The sequence below is a fragment of the Taudactylus pleione genome, unplaced genomic scaffold (assembly GCF_031769625.1).
Source record: "Taudactylus pleione unplaced genomic scaffold, aTauple2 ptg000189l, whole genome shotgun sequence".
Taxonomy (NCBI): domain Eukaryota; kingdom Metazoa; phylum Chordata; class Amphibia; order Anura; family Myobatrachidae; genus Taudactylus; species Taudactylus pleione.
The window spans coordinates 677667-699194 of record NW_028284591.1 but is presented as its reverse complement, the minus strand read 5'-3'; the positions used below and the strand labels follow the sequence as shown (position 1 = coordinate 699194).

General features: G+C 47.3%; 1 protein-coding gene across 9 annotated transcripts in view; it reads left to right on the top strand.

Annotated features, from left to right (window-relative positions):
- TCF4 (transcription factor 4) overlaps positions 1-21528 on the top strand; it is a 431493-nt gene that overhangs the window by 110210 nt on the left and 299755 nt on the right. For 5 of the 9 annotated variants that reach the window (XM_088476442.1, XM_088476443.1, XM_088476439.1 and 2 more), the window contains exons 4-5: positions 1940-1999; positions 16595-16691. In XM_088476442.1, the coding sequence (XP_088332568.1) occupies positions 1940-1999; positions 16595-16691 (157 nt within the window). The remainder of the gene's footprint in view (positions 1-1939; positions 2000-16594; positions 16692-21528) is intronic. The other 4 variants (XM_088476449.1, XM_088476445.1, XM_088476444.1 and 1 more) reach the window with 1 other exon arrangement.

Sequence of the window (21528 nt, the reverse complement as noted above, 5' to 3'; positions counted from 1 at the left end):
TATTGTTTAACTATTAAATAATATAATATACAATAGTTAAATAATATATAACTATTGTATATTATATTATTTCACTATTATATATTATATTATTTCACTATTATATATTATTATTTCACTATTGTATATTATATTATTTCACTATTATATATTATTTAACTATTGTATATTATATTATTTCACTATTATATATTATATTATTTCACTATTAGATGGAGAGTGCTGGCCTCTTGGTAGAGTATTTTATTTTGGGTTCACCTGCATGTGGCTTTTCTACCGTGCACCCTCAGTGCTGAACGTGTTAGCCTGGGTACACACCTAAAGATTTTCTGTCCAACCATCCAACTAGTTGATTGGTTGGAATGAAAATCTGGTAAGGTATGAAAGCAAATGACAATCAGCAATTTGCCCCCAAACGCCGGAAAATGGACAAAAACTGTTGTTTGAACAAATTGTTTAGAGCAAACATTTAACAAACTTGTCTGACGACCATTTTCATCTGTTTTCTGGCATTTAGGAACAAATTGCTGATCATCAGTTACTCCCATACGTTACCAGATTTTAATTCCAACCAATCAACTAGTTGGATGGTTGGACAGAAAATCTCTAGGTGTGTACCCAGCCTAAAGGTGCATAAACACACAGCGATTTTGATACCAACGATTTTCTGAACGATTTTCTGTCAGATTATGGCTGGGTACACATGTAAAGATTTTCTGTCCAACTAGTTGATTGGTTGGAATGAAAATCTGGTAACGTATGGGAGTAACTGATGATCAGCAATTTGCTCCTAAATGCCAGAAAACAGATGAAAATGGTCGATCAGACAAGTTTGTTAAATGTTTGATCTAAACAATTTGTTCAAACAACAGTTTTTGTCCATTTTCTGGCGTTTGGGAGCAAATTGCTGATTGTCATTTGCTTTCATACCTGACCAGATTTTCATTCCAACCAATCAACTAGTTGGATGGTTGGACAGAAAATCTTTACGTGTGTATGCAGCTTAAGTGTCAGATTTTTGAAAGTGTAATGAACGATTTTTTGAACTACAAACGCTTTTTGTACCTTCCCTTAATGAAAATCGTTCAGTTGGTCAGTCAGAATGAACTACAAACGGGAACGCGCATGAACGATAATCGTTCATCGTTATAACTCAGAAACTGAACGATTTTTTCATCGATTGAACGATAACGACGTCGTTATAGTTAAATCGTTCAAAAAATCGTTCTGTGTGTGTATGCAGCTGAAGTGTGGACCAACAATCTGGATTTTTTATATAGTATAAGAAGTCTGGGGGCAGCCGGAATAAAAGGTCAAGTGTGTGTTTACCCTTCGTTCCACTCCCATAAGTCTGTGTTTAGCCTTTGTTCCACTCCCATAAGTCTGTGTTGCTTGGCTGTTCCGTCTGCATCCATGTCGCTGTCCCTCGCACCTCCGAGTTGTGCTGCATGTATTTGTCACCTGCTGATGAGCTTGCGTCCTTGTTGGTAACCTTCCCTCTCCCCTCCTGCCCGGTCTCCCGATCAGCTCTCCCATCTCGTCCATCCTTCCAGTTTCCCAGCCAGAACAAATTGATCTGCTCCCAAGGATGCCCTTAAAGGAGAGATTCACAGAGTTCGGCAGTTAAACATTACGGCACAACAGGGGATGTCACCGGGCCACGTTATTTACACCATCTCTCAGCAAACCTTACAAGCTGACATTCTGCGAGGTCCGCAGGGTTCTGTGTGTAAATAATGCAGGCCTCCCCCTGGCCTGCCGCACTACAATATGGTTAGAACTGACATGGGCTCTCTTGAATTGATGGCAGGGAATGGTGACCAGGGGCCCAGCCGCTCTGTAAAGCCGGTAGATCAGCTTGGCGGTGCATTTTTTATATTGTTTAATATTGCATCAAGTGTTTTCAGTACTAATGAGACTTCTTATTTCTGCCCTTCAGAAACTGTCATGCAGCGTGCAAGCCAGTGTTCATAGCCATCCGCCCCGGAGGTGGCTGCATGTATGTTAACCCGCTTCTATTTTATTGCAATGTGTTTTTTGGTTTTTTTTTGCTATGTACTAGAGTAGTGCATGGATGCTTCTAAGTACTTATTTAATGCTGCTATTTAAATGACCCTCTCTAATTGCAAACGTTACAAGGTGTCTGTTCTGTGTGCATGTGTGTTTGTTTTACTTCTATGCCAATAATATACAAACTTAAAGATCAGACCAGTTTTCTAATAGTGAAACTTTCAGGGTGATGTGTATGAGGAACTGAGATTGTGTCCTTTTGCAGATTACACCTTCCTACAAAAGCCCACGGGACTTTTTCCACCATGTTGTCTTTTTTTATGTTTTTTTTTTTATTGCCCATATAACTTTATTTTTATTATTTTTTGAAGTTCAGGGTGATTTCTTAGTCACATGACTCTTGCGCTTAGAGACCTACCTTTTCGCCTTAAATCGGACGTGTTCCCAAGAGGACTTGGAGGCTCTGAATCAATTGGACAGCGATAGGAACTGCAGAAATACCTCTACAGAGCTCCTGGGAAGGAGGGCTCATCATTTAGAGAGGCTAACATGCTAATCAGCCCCCATATCATGCAAATGACTCAGCTGAAAATGTTGCGTCATGGACAGGCCCCCCATATAACTTCGCTGTAAAGCTGGGTACACGCTGAGACGACCGGCAATCGTGCCGATGTCCAGGGTGTCCATTAACAACGCATGATTGCCGGTACACACTACAGCGATTGATGAACGATCACTCGTTCCGTCCTTCATTAACATTTATTAGGTCGCTTGCGATATCGTCGGGTTTGATGCTCAGCACATCAAACCTGACTATATCGCATGCGATTGCGGGAGCGCGCAAACTTGGCCGCACATACTGAGCGATGTAAGCGATTTTGTCGTTCCGAAACTGCAAATCGACCCGACCATAGTCGGCTTAACTGGGCTGTAACGGGGCTCATTACGTAGAATGAGTTCAGATAGGACATGTCAACGGAATTTCCATCAGAGGATAGGGCTGGTACACTGATAATGATGGCGACTATGAAAGCACACACACGAATATGGGCTGTCCGGAAGGATAGAGATGTGCATAACTCTGAATACAGGTGCCTATAGGCAGTTAGTTCTGCGAACGCAATGTGGGAACAGTTATGGCGTTGGCCTCTGCATCGTCCCCAAGGTTTTGGCAGATAAATTGGCCACCTGAGTAATGAGCTTTTTTTTTTTTTTCTTATTGATATTTAGTTAAAATTAAATTTAAGAAAAAAATATTCTGCCTTCTTGTTGATGGAGTTAAATAAGGCAATCTCGCACCAGGCACTTTTCTTAATGGTTAGCGTGCGCACGGTGTTGTAGGCCATACTTGTCTACTGTCCCAGAGTGTCCGTGAGGCTCCCGACAGAGAATGTTACCCTCCCAGATCTGAAAAGCTGCTCTTCTGTCATGTGACACCTACCACTTCTGCACAGCGAGGGCCGGATGAAGCGGAGGGATCTGAATGGACTCCTTTTTGGCTCTCCAATAGGAAGGAGCGGTTCTCGGAGGGCTAACGCCATCTGATTATTTAGTTCCGTAATCAATCTCAGAATATGTTAAGTTTTCAGAACGTGATGAATTTACAGCAGGCGCATTAGGACAGTAATGGTGAATGGGTCCTTCACATACAACCAGCGGAAACGACTGTTTCCGCATGTAGAGTACAATTGATCCATTCAACTTGATGTATATTCCCCATAGGGGTTTATTTATCAAAAGTGATTTGCAGGATAGTACGGTAAGCATCCCTGGGATGGATCCCCGATATCTGCTGCAGTCATTCTATGCGGGGCTGCTAAAATGTTGAGCTCTGAAATGCGAAGCAATGTTTACCGGCAATGGCCGCTCGCCCATGCGTGTTCTGATGTGCGGCCGGCATGTGTTTTTTAATCTATTCGAGCAATACATAATTTATTATTGCCATGATAAGAAATTATAATTATGGGGTCTAAAACCCAATAATTAATAAATGTGCCCGACAGTCTTTAACCATCTCTAAAATATTAAAATATTAAAGTACAGGCGTGTGAGTGTCACAAGCCGCCGCACTGCGAATGCAGGACGAGGCGAACGCCGGGCGAACGTTAGCTGAAACGCCTCCTACCTCCTCTCCGTCATTCCCGAGATCGTTCTGGATTGGCTCCTGCATCTATTTCCTTCTGGTGCAAACGCTGCTCTGATGCCGTTGATAGCATTTCACGTGTTTCCGGTTTGGTGTTGTCTCCTGTTATCCAGTCGAGTACCCAGTCCTCCTGTCAGCTTTTGTTACCTGCAGTTTGTGTCATCTAGGCGGCACGGTCTGCATATCCACTACCTGCCACCATTTGTGTCATCTAGGCGGCACGGTGTGCATATCCACGCTCTGCCGTTTGTGTCATGCAGGCAGCACAGACCGCACTCCAGCGTCCAACCCGGTGGCACAGGCCACAATCCAGCGTCCAAAGTACGCAATGCTGCGTACCACCGCCTGTGTCAACTCGGTGGCACAGGTCCTGCTTCATACCACCACAGCCTGCCAAGGCTGCTACACGGCCCAGAGGCTGCATCTTGTTCTACGGCCCACAGGCCACAGCCTGGCAAGGCTGCTACATGGCCCAAAGGACGCATCTTGTTCTACGCCCCACAGGCCACAGCTTGCCAAGGCTGCTTCACGGCCCACAGGCCGCATCATTGTTGTACAGGCCACAATAAGCCAAGGCTTACCAGCCCTCAAGGCTGCTCCACGGCTGCAGCTAACTAAGCATACCAGCCCTCAATGCTGTTGCGGGACTTACTATCTCAGGCCCTCATTCAGAGCCGTACGCTCTGAGCAGAGCGCACGCTCAGAATGAGGGCCGGCCTCCATGAAAATGGAGCGTCCTCCTGGACGCTCGTATAGCTGTGGGTCACCACCCACAGGCTATACGAGCGTGCATTTTGATGGCCGCGATGGTCGTGACCATCGCGACCATCAAATCTGCGAGCCGGAGCCTGCGGTTGAGGTTTTCAACCGCAAGCTCTGGAGTGATTTTGGCTCTATCAGAGCCAAAATCACTCCCACTGACATCACTAGTGATGTCAGTGGGCCGGCTTCTGACGGGAGGCGTTCCCGTGGGAACGCCCCCGTCAGGGAGGCACGCCCCCGGCATGCCTACCAAAGGGGGCGTGCTGTCAATCAACATCGACAGCACGCCCCCTTTGATCAGACACAACGAGCGAAGGAAAGTCCTTCGCTCGTCGCGTCTGGCGCATGCGCACGTCGGAGCTCCCTCCGTCGTGCGCAAGCTCAGTCCAGAACATCGACCCACTTGCGAGCGGACAGCCGCCCGTGAGTGGGTCTGAATCAGGCCCTCAGTTCCTAAAATTATTACCAGCCCTATATATAAAAAAGTTGCTTTGAGAACTTTTTGTTACAGTGAGGTATTCATCTGTCTTCCTCTTTTAATCTTGGACCTTGGTCAGAATCCCACGCAAATTCTTGCAGGCCAGATTCAGGTTCTGACCCAGAAACTGCAGGAACATTCCCTCCGAGTGGAGGAGACTCGAGTGGCTCCTGCCCGTCCTACTTTAATTGAGCCTAAATTGAATATGCCGGACTGGTTTTCAGGGAACCGCAAGGATTTCCTAAACTTTAAAGAAAGTTGTAAACTTTATTTTAAGCTCAGACCCCTATCCTCGGGTTCCGAGGTCCAATGAGTCGGGATTGTGATTTCTCTTCTACAGGGAGACCCCCAAACTTGGGCCTTCGGCCTCCCCTCCACCTCAACTGCACTTCAGACTGTGGATTCCTTTTACACCGCCCTGGGATTACTAGCCTCCAGTCCTTAAAACAGGAGAACAGGGCAGCGGAGGACTATTGTACGGAATTCCGTAGGTGGGCCATTGACTCTGGGTGGAACGACTCAGCTCTCCATAGTCAGTTCCGGTGGGGACTTTTGGATCAGATAAAAGACATCTTGGTCCAATATCCTACTGCAATAACCGTCGATGATCTGATGAGTCTGACCATTCGCATCGATCGACGTCTCCGGGAACGCAGGTTGGAAAAGAATTTGCCATCTCTGGCTCCTCGATCTCTTTGAATGTCTCCGGCTGAACAGGAAGATCCAATGCAACTGGGGGCTTTCTGTCAAAATTCGGAAGAGAAACGGAGGGGACACACACTGTGTCTTTGTATGTATTGTGGCGATAAAGGACATATGGCTCAACTTTGTCCTGTTAAGTCGGGAAAAGGCAAGGTCTAGGTGGTAGTGGAGAGTTGTATCTAGGCCTTGCATCCATCTCTCCGGAATATTATGTCCTTTTTCCCACCATACTCAAGTCACCATACGCTCAAGTTTCTGTTTCTGCCTTTGTTGATAGTGGGGCCGTGGATAACTTCATGGATCTGGCGTTCTTTGAGGCACTAGGACTTACTCCTGAACCTTTGTGTAGTCCAGTCACAGTCATTGGTCTGGATGGCAGAAATCTCTCCAAAGTTTACTTTCTGGATACCACCATTACAGTTTACTGTTGGAGCTCTACATCTGGAAGAACTTTCATTTCTCCTTCTTCAGTGTCCATTGGCTCTCGCGGTTCTAGGATTACCGTGGGTTAAGAAGCATAACCCAGTGATCCAGTGTCAAACTGGTGAAATACTGCATTGGGAGCCCTCTTGTTTTGACCACTGTCTATCTCGTCCTGTTCAGCTAGCAGTGGCCATTCCATCTGAGTCTCAGTCAATTCATACTCCCTATCATGACCTGGCTGAAGTGTTCTCTAAGAAGAAGGCCGATGTTCTACCATCTCATCGGTCTTTCCATTGTGCCGTCGATCTTCTACCTGATGCCAGACTCCACAAAGGCAAGCTATACTCTTTGTCTGTTCCTGAGGATGAAGCTATGTAGTAGTATATCCAGGAGGCTCTGGAAAAGGGATTTATTCGGCAATCAAAGTCTCGGGTAGGAGCCGGTTTCTTTTTCGCTCTGAAAAAAGACGGATCACTCCGACCTTGTATTGATTTTAGAGGATTGAACAAGATCACAATCAAGAATGCGTATCCCTTGCCGCTCATCTCAGTCCTCTTCGATCAACTGAGGTAGGCTTCTGTTTTTTTTGAAGATTGACTTGCGGGGTGGAAACCGGCATTCAACACCCACTTGGCGCATTTCTAATATCTGGTCATGCCGTTTGGTCTCTCCAACGCCCCAGCCGTCTTCCAGGACTTTATCAATGAAGTCTTAAGAGATTTCCTGGGAGTCTTTGGCTGTTGTCTACCTAGATGACATCCTCATATACTCCAAATCCATGAAACAGCATCGACAGCACACGAGTCTGGTGCTGCAGAGTCTCCTTGATAACTGTTTGTACGCCAAGTTAGAGAAATGTGAGTTTGAGGTTTAAGAGGTCTCCTTCTTAGGTTGCATCATCTCCTCTCATGGATTCTCCATGGATCCTAGTAAGGTGAAGGTTATCCTGGATTGGGAACAATCCACATCTCTAAAAGCCATTTAGCAGTTCCTGGGATTTGCAAATTGTTTTCGCAGGTTTGTCAAATACTTCTCAATTGTCTCTCCTATCATGGACTTGACAAAGAAAGGGGCTGATGTTGCTAACTGGTCCTCCAGCGCCATTCATGCCTTCAACTCCCTCAAGACTGCTTTCGTGTCAGCGTCTGTACTCCGACATCCCAACCCAGATCTTCATTTCGTGGTTGAAGTGGACGCTCCTGAGATCGGAGTTGGAGCCATCTTTTCTCAGAGAGATTTGGAAGATGACAAATTACATCCATGCGCCTTTTTCTCTCGGAAATTTCTCTTCTGAAACAGTTTGTCCTTTCCTCCAGGTTTACCCCTAGACGTTCAATCAGGCCCCCACCAGTCCTCGTCCAGGGGTGCCAGGAGTTTGTTGTGGAGAAGATCCTTGACTTCAGAGTTTCTCGGGGATGTCTTCAATTTCTTGTTCACTGGAAAGGATATGGTCCGTAGGAGTGATCCTGGATTCCTGAAAGGTCTTTGCATGCTCCTACCCTGAAGAGAAGATTCTTTGAGAACTTTCCTAACAAACCTGGGTCTAGGGGTTCTTTTAGGGGGGGGTACAGTCACAAGCCGCCGCACTGCGAATACAGGACGAGGCGAACGCTGGGCGAGCGTTCGCTGAAACTCCTCCTACTGCCTGTCCGTTATTCCGGGATTGTTCTGGATTGGCTCCAGCATCGATTTCCTTCTGGTGCAAACGCTGCTCCAATGCCGGTGATAGTTTCGCGTATTTCCGGTTTGGTGTTGTCTCCTGTTATCTAGTCGAGTATCCTGTCCTCCTGTCTGCTTTTGTTACCTGCCGTTTGTGTCATCTAGGCGGCACGGTCCGCATATCTACTATCTGCCGTTTGTGTCATCTAGGCGGCATGCTCTGCATATCCACGATCTGCCATTTGTGTCATCCAGGCGGCACAATACACACTCCAGCGTCCAAGTGCTTGTGTCAACCCGGTGCACAGGCCGCACTCCAGCGTACCACCGCTTGTGTCAACCCGGCGGCACAGGCCGCAAGCCAGCGTCCAAAGTACGCAATCCTGCGTACCACCGCCTGTGTCAACTTGGCGGCACAGGTCCTGCTTCAGACCACCACAGCCTGCCAAGGCTGCTACACGACCCAAAGGCCGCATCTTGTTCTATGGACCACAGGCCACAGCTTGTCAAGGCTGCTTCACGGCCCAAAGGCCACATCATTGTTCTACGGCCCACAGGCCACAGCAAGCCAAAGCTTACCAGCCCTCAAGGCTGCTCCACGGCTGCAGCTAGCCAAGCATACCAGCCCTGAAGGCTGTTGCAGGACTTACTATCTCAGTTTATACCTCAGTTCCTAACAGTGAGATGCAGTCACTAAATTGATGCTTATTTCACAACAATGCCTTATTAGTAGGGATGTGCAGGCTCGGATAGGTTCGAGTTTGCACGTGGAGTTCGGATTTTTCCCTCCAAAAAAACGGAACTCAGAACGAGGCAAAACGTCATCTTACATGGACGAACATCATCATTCCTGGACAAAAGACCAGGAATGATGATGTTCGTCCATGTAAGATGACGTTTTGCCTCGTTCTGAGTTCCGTTTTTTTGGAGGGAAAAATCCGAACTCCACGTGCAAACTCGAACCTATCCGAGCCTGCACATCCCTACTTATTAGCTTATTTTCTAAATACATCCAGGACCACATGGGACTGGGACTGAAAATGATGAAGGGCCTAGTATGAGTAGAGGAGGTGTGACCAATGCTGTGTGGGTGTGGCCAGGACCACATGTACACCCCTATCAGCCCAGTGTCTCCCTAAATACATCAATGTAGAAAAATTGCATAATTTTGAAAGGAAACTAAAAATAAAATTTTAATACTTATGATTTAAGGCCGACCATGTGGCCAGCTGGGTGACTGGTCATCATCATGCGGTCTTAGTGATGGGCCTATTTATGCAGAGACCTGGTGCTGCAGTCCTGTCTGCTCCATTAATCTGGCTAATGGTCTTCATTGAAGACCATTAGCCTGCTGTGGTTGTAATGGCTTTCAGAACAAGCCCATGCCATGTAGATAGCCAGCACGGACCGGTAAACTGGCAAATCTGGTATTTGCAAGGGGGTTGCTGTGTCTAGTCATGGGGTGTGGAGGGAGAAGGGGAGCACAGTGTGGGGTGTGGAGGGAGAAGGGGAGCACAGTGTGGGGCGTGGAGGGAGAAAGGAAGCACAGTGTGGGGTGTGGAGGGAGAAGGGAAGCACAGTGTGGGGTGTGGATGGGGGAAGGGGAGAGAGTGTGGGGTGTGGAGGGAGAAGGGGAGCACAGTGTGGGTGTGGAGGGAGAAGGGGAGCACAGTGTGGGGTGTGGAGTGAGAAGGGGAACACAGTGTGGGGTGTGGAGGGAGAATGGAAGCACAGTGTGGGGTGTGGATGGGGGAAGGGGAGAGAGTGTGGGGGGTGTGGAGGGAGAAGGGGAGCACAGTGTGGTATGAGGAACCCTAAGTGTGTTTTACTGAAAAGTTGCGCAACTCGAACTGTGGTGATCCTGGCAGAAGTTGTTACGGTCTCTGACACCGTCTACCAGGATCACAAGTTTTGAGTGACACACACTGACAGCGAGACAGACTGGGCAGCTAAGTTTGCGGTTTGTGACGACTATGGGGTGACTTGCGTGCACAGATCATCACAGCAGACAGGGGCATCCTGGGCAGGGCAGCTAAACTGATGTATTTAATCGCTCATCGCTTTAATATTTAAACTAATATATTACGTTTTTTTTAGTTTTCAATTATATAAGTACATTGCGTAATTATTCTAAAAAATATGGGGGAGGAGGGCACCAGTCCCTTACTTTGCCAGGGGCACTCGGGCTGCTAGATACACCCCTGCCTATCGCAAATCTAGGGGGCAATCAGGATGATCGCTATCCTCCCCCCCCCACAGGCAGAGGAGACTGCTGTTCTGCAGCAGCAAGCAGTCTCCTTTGCAGCCCAGCATGTGCTGGGCTGCTCAGCTAACATGGAGGAGGGGGAGCGGCGTAGTACCTGGGCCCCCGCCGGGCCCCTCCAGCAAGTCCGGGTGATTAGTACCCGCTCACCATCCCCCCCCCCCCCCCCTCTAGGCACCCTGTGTGTAGTTTGTTGGCAGGCTAGTCTGGTCCACCCTACTTTCGTCAGAATGGGTTGTGCTGCTTCATGTTGCTTCCCAGTTTTGCTTGTAGTCCAATAACATGGACTGATCCCTGTGTACCTGGCTCCCACAACTGTACTCTTTCTGCGACCTGTTCTCCCTGCCACTGACAGAATAATGTAGCATCAAGGTGTGACTTCCAAGGTGTATACGAGTATGGGCCTGTATGTCCGGGCTGGCAGATCCCCGATGGGAAGTCTTAAGGCCCCTACACACTAGACAATATCTTTGCCAGATTCCGACGCCTCAGAACAAAAAAGTGTAAAATAAAATAAAAAATTATGTGGGGTCCCCCCCTAAAAGCGTATACAGCCCCGGACTTTTCAGAGCCAGTCCTGGTTGTGTAAATTCGGGGGTCAAAAGACTTAGGGGTCCCCTGTATTTAGCACAACCAGAACCTGTGCTCAGCGAGCCGGTGCTGGTTTTGGAAAAACAGGGGACAAAATGAGTAGGGGCCCCTGTATTTTCCATAACCAGCAAAAACTGTGGGGTTGATACACTAAGGACCTGATTCAGAGCCGCTCTGAATCAGGGCGTGTTTTTTTTTTTCTCCAGCCCTCTCGCAAAGCTGTGGGTGACAACCCACAGCGTGTGCGAGCGGACTGGAATCCGTCGCGATTATCACGACCATAGTGCTTGCAACGAGACCCTGTGGTAGGGTCTCTGCTCCCAGAAGCCCGAGCAGGAAGTCCACTACTGACATCACGAGTGATGTCAGTAGGGCCGACCACAAACGCCCGGCGTTCCTAAGGGAACGCCTGCGTTTGTGCACCCACCCCCACTCCCGGCTTACAAAACAGAGCGATCTTTCACTCTCCATCGACAGCCGCCCCGTCTTGTAGCAAGACCCGTAGCGACTGAACTTCAGTCGCAGGACAGGTCTCGCGCATGCGCACGCCGGAGGCGGCGCATGTGCAGTGGGGGACCATAGACCCGCTTGAATCAGGCTCTAAGCCTTGGAGAGAGATAAAGTGGACGGAGATAAAGTACCAACCAATCCGTTCCTAACACACATTACAGGCTGTGTTTGAAAAATGAGAGGAGCTGATTGGTTGGTACTTTATATCTGTCCACTTGGGCTTAGTACACCTACTCCTGTGTGCGATTCATAAGTCACTCGCATGATTGTTGTTTGTTATATGCAATCACCCTACAGTAACCATGTCTAAATATATAATCGATAAAGAGAATTCAAAAGTGGAAACAAATTATCTAAAAATATTTCAGTATGTCTAGTTTTAAAAAAGAAACTTTAACCACACATAAAAAACTAGGGAAGAACACCCCCTACGAATCTCCATGTTCAAAAGCCCTAGGTGGGTGGCAGCCCCGTGGCCTGACCGGCTGCTGTTCTCGGCAGCCGAGTCGTACCTACTAGTGACGCAACTTTTCACTCATGTAAAAAAAATTATAATGCAAAGCCAGTGGGTATCTGGCCTAAAGTATTGGGGCAACGAGACTGAAAACTTTCTTAAGACAGGAAAAGACAGACAATACTGAGCACTGCAAACTTAGGGCCTGATTCAGAGCCGCTCGTGAGCGGCCGCTCGTTCGCTCCGAGCGATGTTCGCACAACTGCGCATGTGTATGGGTTGTAATACGCATGCGCGAACCATTCATTGCGGTCGGAAATTGTGTGCTCGCAAAATAGCAAATGCCTGCTAATTTGAGTGACAGGATGAGGCGTTTGTGGGTGGTAACAGGGGAAGGTGCTTGAAAACGGGGAGTGGAGATCCGAACGCAGGCGTGCCAAAAGGTCAAAACGGGTGTTTTAAGGGTGTGCATAATTAACAAAGCAGCGTCATCGACCACGTCACTTGGTTGTTTCTTAGCCTGAACTGTTCGCATGATTGCGGTAGGAAAATCCAACCACAAGCACTGCGAGCAGTTCAGACGCCTTTCGATGTACTCGATTAAATAGCAAATAAATAGCGGAGATGACGTAGGATGCGAGCGGCCAGGGGGCGTCTTTACAAAATAGCGAGCGCATGTTTCGTTCGCTCGTTCAGACATAGAGGCGTCAACAGACCGCAAAGAGCGAGCGCTCAATTTAAATAGCCGGCCCCTTTTTCTGAACGAGCGAGCGCAAATAGCGTCCGGCTCTGAATCAGGCCCTTAATGCAAAGTGAGTCAGGTGACAAAGCCAAAAGGGATTTCTCACTGTGCTGCAGCCACTATCTGCTTCCAGTGTGTTTCCTCGTTTTCGAGAACTGATTTCAGGCACAAGTGCTATTTTAAGTTTGGGGATTTGTAAAAGTAGGAGTAACTGTTTTAGGTATTGTAGTAGGTTGTGGTACCAAGCATATTGATTTTATTTAGGTTACATTGTTTTTGAGTGGAGAACCCAATTGTTGATAATGTAACGTAAGTATTTAATTTTTTACATGTTTTTTTGTTTACAGTTTTCTGCACAACATGTAAACATGTCGGGCTCCCTACGGCACTGGGTATTAACCGTATGGCAGAGGGCAGTAACATTGTTACTATATTGTGTAAGACTGATAATTGCTCTTGCTGCCTGTTAAGATCTATTGTAGCGAAAAGACATGAAAAGGAGGGAAAGGGTACGTGTTGGGGGGGACATGGGCGCCAAATGTTAGTACAGCATGTGGCACTGATTCATAGCTTCCAGTAGTTATATTACACTTGCTGATCAGAGGAATACATGGCCATTAAAGCAGTTAACAGCCCCCGGTAGAGGAAGGGTTTCCTATGACGGGTACTGAAGTAATGAAAAGCACTAGTGCACGGCGTCCATGTAGTAGATCCTTTGATCTTCATACCTGCTTCTGTTCTCCATTTTATAAATATTTATTAAGTTATTTATGTAACACACACATAGTCTTCACTCTTGGTCTGACGCGGGCAGGACTCCGGACCATAGAGAGGGCACATGGCCATGAGAAAAGGGAGCCTGTCTTTAAGACGCGCCCCCTTTTCATCACTCTTGGGGGGCGTGCCGGGCTGACCCCAAGCTCTCCCCTATCTCTGCGCACGGCATCTATTCACCGGCAATGATCGCTGCACCGTCATTTTTCCCCCCTGCGGGACATGGGTGGTTGCTACTTTGAGCAGGCTGCAGAAGCTAAAGCTTACCACGGCCTGCCCAGGTCCAGGAAGTCTGCCTCCATAATCGCAGAACCTGGCCTCACCCCTCCTGGAGTGGTAGGATACAGTTCCCCACCCCCGCACTTCCCCATGAATGTCATAGCGAGGCCTGTGCGCAATCTCGCAGGACCCGTTCTGCACATGAACTGAACATGAACTGAACAGGTCCTGTGCATTTGTAGATTTCCGATAATCGTGAATCTGAAGATCTGCCTCCTCTGCTGAATCAGGCCCTGTATTCCTTACCACATGTACACTAACAATTGTCCTACCATTATTTTCTGAGCACCCGGAGGAACTCACGCAAACATGGGGAGAACACACAAATACCGCACAGATAGGGCCTTTGTGAAAATCAAACCCAAGGCGTCAGTGCTGTGAGGCAGTAATGCTAACCACCTTACGTCAGCCGTGCTGCCCATAAATACAATAATACAAATTCTCACATAGTTGACACCATTCTAGATTGAACAATCTGTGACTCTCCAGCTGTTGGAGACTATAGCTCCCAATTGAAAGATGCATGATGGGACTTTTAGCTCAACCTCAGCTGGCTATCCAAGTTAACATCCCCTAACATTTACCCCTTTGTGGAGCTCTGGTATATTGCAGGTTGGCGCTATCCTGTTGGTTTGTGCACTGTTAGGGGCCTACTCATCATCACTTCATTTTCGTCTGCTTTTGTAAAAATTAAGTAATCTAGCCATTCATCAAGAAGCTGTCCCCATACACTAGTATCACAGATATCTCCTGCTTACCTTCCTCTCCCGGAATGGCCCGCTGTCCCCATATACTAGTATCACAGATATCTCCTGCTTACCTTTCACCCCCGGAATGGCCCGCTATCCCCATACACTAGTATCGCAGATATCTCCTGCTTACCTACCTCTCCCGGAATGGCCCGCTGCCCCCATACACTAGTATCACAGATATCTCCTGCTTACCTTCCACTCGCGGATTAGCCCGCTGTCCCCATACACTAATATGGTGACAGAATTAATCAAGCTCCAAAAATACAATATTTTCGGAGCTTGATTGCGTGAGCATTCGCCATCTGCAGAGGGGAAGGGGGGCGGCGCTGATCCAGGGCCCCCCGCCGGGCCCCTCCATCAGCCCGGGCCCGGGTAATTATGTAGTACCTTCTCCCTCCCCCCTCTGGGCACCCCTGAATGTCCAAGGAAGGAGCAGGGCTGGGATTATAGGCAGGGCAACAGGGGAGGTTGTCCCAGGGCCCCCACACATAGGGGGCCCCCATACTTGTCCCTGGTCCCCGGCCACATACTGGAGCAATCTGCAGTGGCCCGCGATTAAGCCCTGCCCCTCTCTGCATTTGGCCCTGCCCCCTCTTCACTGATCTGTGAATCGTGCTTGTCCAACTTCTGCTGCCTCTGAAGTAAGGTGTAGTGTGTGTGTGTGTGTGTGTGTGTGTCATACTGTGTATATATACACAGTATGGCCCACATGAGGGCTCTTATGTATATATACACAGTATGCCGGACATTGGGGCTCTTATGCGCATGCATGACCTGTACGTCATGCATGCGCACTAGCGTCACTGCTCGGAAAGGAGCAGTGAAAAGATTCACTGCTCGGAAAGGAGCAGTGAAGCCGCTCTTGGGGACAGCTGATTCTCGGATCAGCGGCGAGTTTGAATATTATCGGTGATCGAACCCTGATAATTAACATCATGAATAGACCCCGTAATCTTTTAATACCTGACAAAGCAACACCTACGTTTCTCTCACCACACTGCAGCTGCCTGATCAACATAATAACTCCCACCTCAAAAAGCCCAAATAATACCTAATAGTCAACAAGGAGAAAGTAGCACCTAATACGTCTTGCTTTTGGTTCTCTGCATTTGTTTATGAATCACAGAGATTTGAAACAGAACAGAAAACTAACATAAAGATGGCAGCTGTTATCCTTACCACGTTGCCCTGTTGGGAATCGGTATGCCGATTCCCGGCAGCGGCAGCCCGACACTGGAACAGATCCCGGCAGTGTGAGCCCGACAGCGCTGGAAATCCAGATCGTTGTAAGGTAAGTATAGACATACCTAACCTGACCCCCCTAACCCTCCTTAGGGGTGCCTAACCCTAACCTCCCCCCAAGTGCCTAACCCTAATCCCCCCTGTAAGTGCCTAACCCTAACCCCCCCCTTCCCCGCTGCCTAAACCTAAGTCCCCCGGGGGGTGCCCCTAACCCTAAGTCCACCCCGGGTGCCCTAAACTTAACCCTCCCCCCCCGCAGCTGTCCGCTCACGGCGCTCGCCATCCCTTCGATCGGGATGCCGGGTGCCGGGGAAATGAGCGGCATCTACATCTAGACGCCGGGCATTTCACCCTCGCCGGGATATGTCAGTCGGGAAGCCGGCTGTTGGTTTCATGTCAGCCGGCTTCCCGACTGCATCCCCCCTGTGGAGATTTTGACCTACATTCAAATGATTTTATTTATGTATTCAAATTCCATTTATATTAGTGTACTTTTTTAATATCAGAACACAAAGCGGAAATTATAATTTTGCTAATTTATTTCAACCAATCAAATGGCTCCGCCGCGTGAAGGCCAATATACAGGTTGTGTATGTGCGTGTGTGCGTGTATTTGTGTGTGTAATGCATGCCAAGGCTTCCGTACATATACATGTGTTCATCCCATGTATGTTTACTTTACAGAATGTATTTCATTATCTGTATGTGTGCTTGTGCCAGAGTTACACATGGTAAGACGAGACTTGCGCACGATGTACATGATGTAACAATGACATGCCGACGCTCATCAGTCCTAATTCTTTGTCAACAGAACTATGGAGACGGAGGGCATTATGAACACATGACCAGCAGGGACCTGGCGTCACACGACAATCTCTCCCCGCCATTTGTCAATTCAAGAATGCAAAGTAAGTTGCAGAACTTTATCACTGTTTCCGCTATTATTAAAGGTAGTGTCACACCAGCAGTTTAGCGAGCGATCATTTTGTTGTCATAGCCAGACGTCTTCGTATATAATATACTGATGATGGACTATTTCTGCCCTGTATTCGTTCCGCACCCGGCTATAGTTCTTGCTTCTTAAAACTTTTTGATCAAAGTTTCCCAACGGAAAAAGCAATTCGTGAACTTTAAATTGTTTAAATCCCTGAAGTTTTTGTTCGCATGTTGATTTCATAATCGGGGGCACTATATGAAATGTGTTTATACACTCTAGTTCCTCATTGCGACTTCCCAGGGGTGGAAGTATCAAGCCTCGGAGAGATAAGTTACCCAAAGCAGCCAATCAGCGTCTAACTGTCATTTATCCAGCAAAGTCTTTGAAATACAAGAAGGAAGGTGCGCTGAGGGGTTCTGTAAAAAAACCCTCACAAAAAACATAGAAATATAAATAGTGTCTGCGCTACTGTCTATACAAAAATCCCCCAGGCTGTTATTATAAACAATATATAAATGTATTCAACATACATATGAACTGTAGTTCACCTTTTAAAACATATCAATAGACACTAAATACTGTTACCATATCTCCTGACTTGATTGGAAGTGCTACAATGTAACTGAAGCACAAGGGAAATCGCAATAAGTGTGGGACATAAACATCTATTAATAGTAATAGGTTTAGTTCATACACTTAATCCCCAAATTCCACATGAAGACAAAAAAGAGTTCCCGCACAATTTTTTGTTCCATTTAAATAACTGTGTATAGTCACCAATTGAAGACCCCGTAGGAGGTTCCCCCCCGATATTCGGAGGACTCAATGTGTAAGGGTTCCTGCAACCCATGACCCTCCAGTAAGTGCCTAACCATGGGCAGCACAGATGGTGTAATGGGCAGCACAGATGGTGTAATGGGCAGCACAGATGGTGTAATGGCAGCATTACTGCCTCACAGCACCGAGTTCGTTGGTTCGATACCCACTTCGGCCCTAACTGTGTGGAGTTTGTATATTCTCCCTGTGCTTGCGTGGGTTTCCTCCGGGTTCTCCGGTTTCCTCCCACACTCCAAAAATATACTGGCAGGTTAAGGTTAATTGGCTCCTAACAAAATTCCCCCTAGTGTTTGTATGTGTGTGTGCATGTGGTAGGGAATATAGGCCCTCATTCAGACCCACTCGCTATTTGTGGTCGTTCGTTCTAAAACAAGGGGTGGCTATTCAAATGATCCGTTCGCAAATTGCGGTCTGTTCACACCTCTAAGTCTGAACGAGCGAGCAAAACATACGCTCGTTTATTTGATAAAAACGCCCCCTGGCCGCACGCACCATACGTCATGTCCGCTATTTATTAGATTAATCGAGTACATCGTACAGCGTATGAACTGCTCGCTATTCTTGTGGTTGGTGTTTTCAACCGCTATTTTGCGAGCAGTTCTGAGTTAAAAAAAAAACAAGTGACGTGGTCAATGACGCTGATGTATTAATTATGCACTCCCTTAAAACGCCCGTTTTGACCTTTAAGCACGCCTGCGTTCGGATCTCCACTCCCCGTTTTCAAGCACCTTCCCCTGTTACCACCCACATACGCCTCATTCTGTCACTCAAAAAAGCAGGCACTCGCTATATAGCGTACAAACGATTTTCGGCCGCACTGACTGGTTCGCGCATGCGTACTAAATACCGTACGCATGCGCAGATGTGCGAACATCGCTTGGAACGAGCGTACTGCCGCTAGCGAGCGGCTCTGAATGAGGGCCATAGATTGTAAGCTCCACTGGGGCAGAGACTGATGTGAATGGCCGAATATTCTCTGTAAAAGCGCTGCGGAATGTGTGTGCGCTATATAAATAACTGGTAATAAATAAATAAATAACCATCTCTCCCAGTGCCTACCCTTAACCCTCCAGTACGTTCCTAATGACTAAACATCCCTCCTGGTGCCTAACCCTTAAAAAAAAACACCATGTGTCGACCATTTCCATGTCGACCTTTTGTACATGTCGACCTTTTATGACGGCCTAAACACATCTCAACCTTTTGTGTCGATATTGTGTCCCTGTTGACATATTGACTGTTGACCTTCTGGTGTCGACCTATTGTTTGTTGACCTTTTTACTGTCGACTTCCTATCCGGAAACCCCTTTATTTTGTCCTTCACGAATTGGGAGCAGTGACTTATTTTCCACTGGTTTTCTTTAAAAAAAAGCAAATTCATGTAGTAGATACCTGGATGGTGTATCTCATCACAATGAGGCACTGTTGTGCTTTGTAGTATAATTTTCTACAGGTTTCAGCCATCTGCTGTTGTAGAACTACAGATTCCAGCATGACTGATCTGCAGTGGTTCTGACTAACTACTGAAGGAGTCTCTCAGCTTATCAGAAACTGGCACTGAGTAATGGTAAAGTTGGTGTCATTTAATTATAGCTAAAAAGGAAAACCAGTCCAGTGGCTCTTTTCTGCCATAGTTGTGTAATTCATAAAATATTCCAGGGTTGATGTGATTATTATGTATATGGGGGGTGATTCAGCTAGGATCGCAATTACAGAGCGGAACGCAGGCAGCTTTGTATTCCATTCTTGCTATTATGCAAATACAGCAGGAGGTGTATGGCACCCCCTGTATGACACCCCATGTATGACACCCCCTGCTGCATTTGCGATCCCAGCACTGCGACGGAGGTTGCAGGATGGGATCACCATAGCGACCATCGATGGTCGCGATGGTGGACGACGCCGGGCTGCCAGCCAGCTGAGTAAGCCTCATCTTACTCAGGCTGGCCGGCTTTGCGAGCCCAGGACACTGCGTCGGTCGATGCATTCACTGGGCTTGCCACCCCCATAAAACGGGGAGGACTCGCCCCCGTTTCCCAGAACGCCGGGCCGCCCTTTCACCTCCCCTTAAATGCCTCTGCCTCAGGACCCATTCTGCACACTCACAGAGTGAGTCCTGCATACGCGCAGATTCCCGATAATCAAGCCCATAATCCAGTAAATGCTAAATAGGGTATTCAATTAGAAGGGAAAAGCTGGAAAATTTTCACCTGTCTGACTTTTCGCCTCATTCGCCTGTTTCAGAGGCGAAATCATTCCATGCGCGTTCCCGGTTTTCGCATAATTCAATTGCAAAACAGGCGAAAACGGAAATAGGCGAATGCGGAACAGGCGAAAAAGTACTGAAAGAATTGGGGAAATCAGTCTGTACCCCAGAAAAAGATGCAGTAACATAGGAAATCAATATAGATGTGTACTAATAGCCCTAATAAAACTTTGTTGCGAACTTAAGTTGTGTAAATTGCTTGCTATTAGCGTCTTTGTAAAAGTGGTGAAAATAAGTAGACCTGTCAAATTCGGGGTACCTGATAATGGGTGCTAGCATTTTTTTATGTCTCTAAAGTGAACTTTTTAAAAAACCTGAAAAATCCACCTGCTGCATGCACCTGCAATCCTAAACACCTGACCCGTCCTTGCAGCCCCCCAAGAAGCCTATTTCGCTAGTTTTTATGCTTGTCCCGCCACTTTTTAAATTTTCACCCCAACAATGACATTTCTTTCTTGGGGTGTTCTTAGGTTTTTGTTTTTATTTTTTTTGTAGATTTGTCTTTTGGGGGCTGTCCCCACGTTTGCACCCCAAAATAAAGATTTTGCACTTCTTGGAGAATATTTTTTGGCGAATTCAATGCATCGAGTTTCCGCTTAGGCGAAATTGTCCTGGAATTGAATTAGGCCAAAAGTTTTTAGGCAAAATTTTCGCAAAAAAAAAACCACAGACGAAAAAGGCTTTCCGTCTCTAATTGAATATGGCCCTAAGAGTGTGGAATGTATAATGAGTGTATTGTGGAATGTATACGCACAGATGTGAAATTATGTCTGCTTGTATGTATGTACAAAGTTTTTAGAAACTTAATAATTAATGTGTAATAGTTCTGTACATCCCACTCGTTTGCTGTGTGTATTTAGTACATACGTCTGTATAGCTTGAGAATGCAGTAAATTAGTATTTGGTAAATAGCGTAGGATCTCCTGTGAGTGATACAATAAGGGGCTGATACAGAGTTGTTTGCAAATGCCCCCGCAGCTGCGAATTTTGTGTGCGCAGCAGCTGTGCGCAAATTAGCAAATGTCGCAGCCATTGGAATATGTATTGAGACGACCACCAGCAGATCCAAGCAACTGCGTACAAGATGCAGAACCCTGCAGGCCTGCACCTGTCACGACCCGCGCGGTTCCTCTTTCCTGCCTGGGGTGTCGCTGTTTGCTCTGGTGCTTCTATCATGCTCAGCTGGTGCAGCAAACTGCTGAGATACAGACCAGAGTGTGCTAGAAGCACCAGAGCAGAGCGCGACACCCCAGGCAGGAAACGGCGCGGGTTGTGACAGGTGCAGGGTGCTAGAATGAACACTAAACCACACTCTGCATCCAGATGGAATAGTAGGCCTGATTCAGACCCGGTCGCAAGGCTGCGTTCGCACACAGCCGTCAGCAGCCAAAGTATGCAAATTCTGCGATCGCTGGCAAGACAGCACGCTCCACTGTCTTGTCGTGAGATCGCGGTATGAAGTTAGACGCCCACCAGCCTGACAGAAGATGCCCACTTTCCCTTAGTAGCGTACGCCATCTCCAGGAAGTGTAGTAAACAATCGGTAACATCGAGTAACATCGGACCCATACCCAGCACTTGTGGCTGACCATACCCTACCGCAAGCAATGCGAGTGCTGCTGAGTGTAATTCAGCCATGTGACGTGTACGCTGACGATGGGTCTTAATTATGCATGCCCCTGAAATGGCGTTCAGACGCACAGAC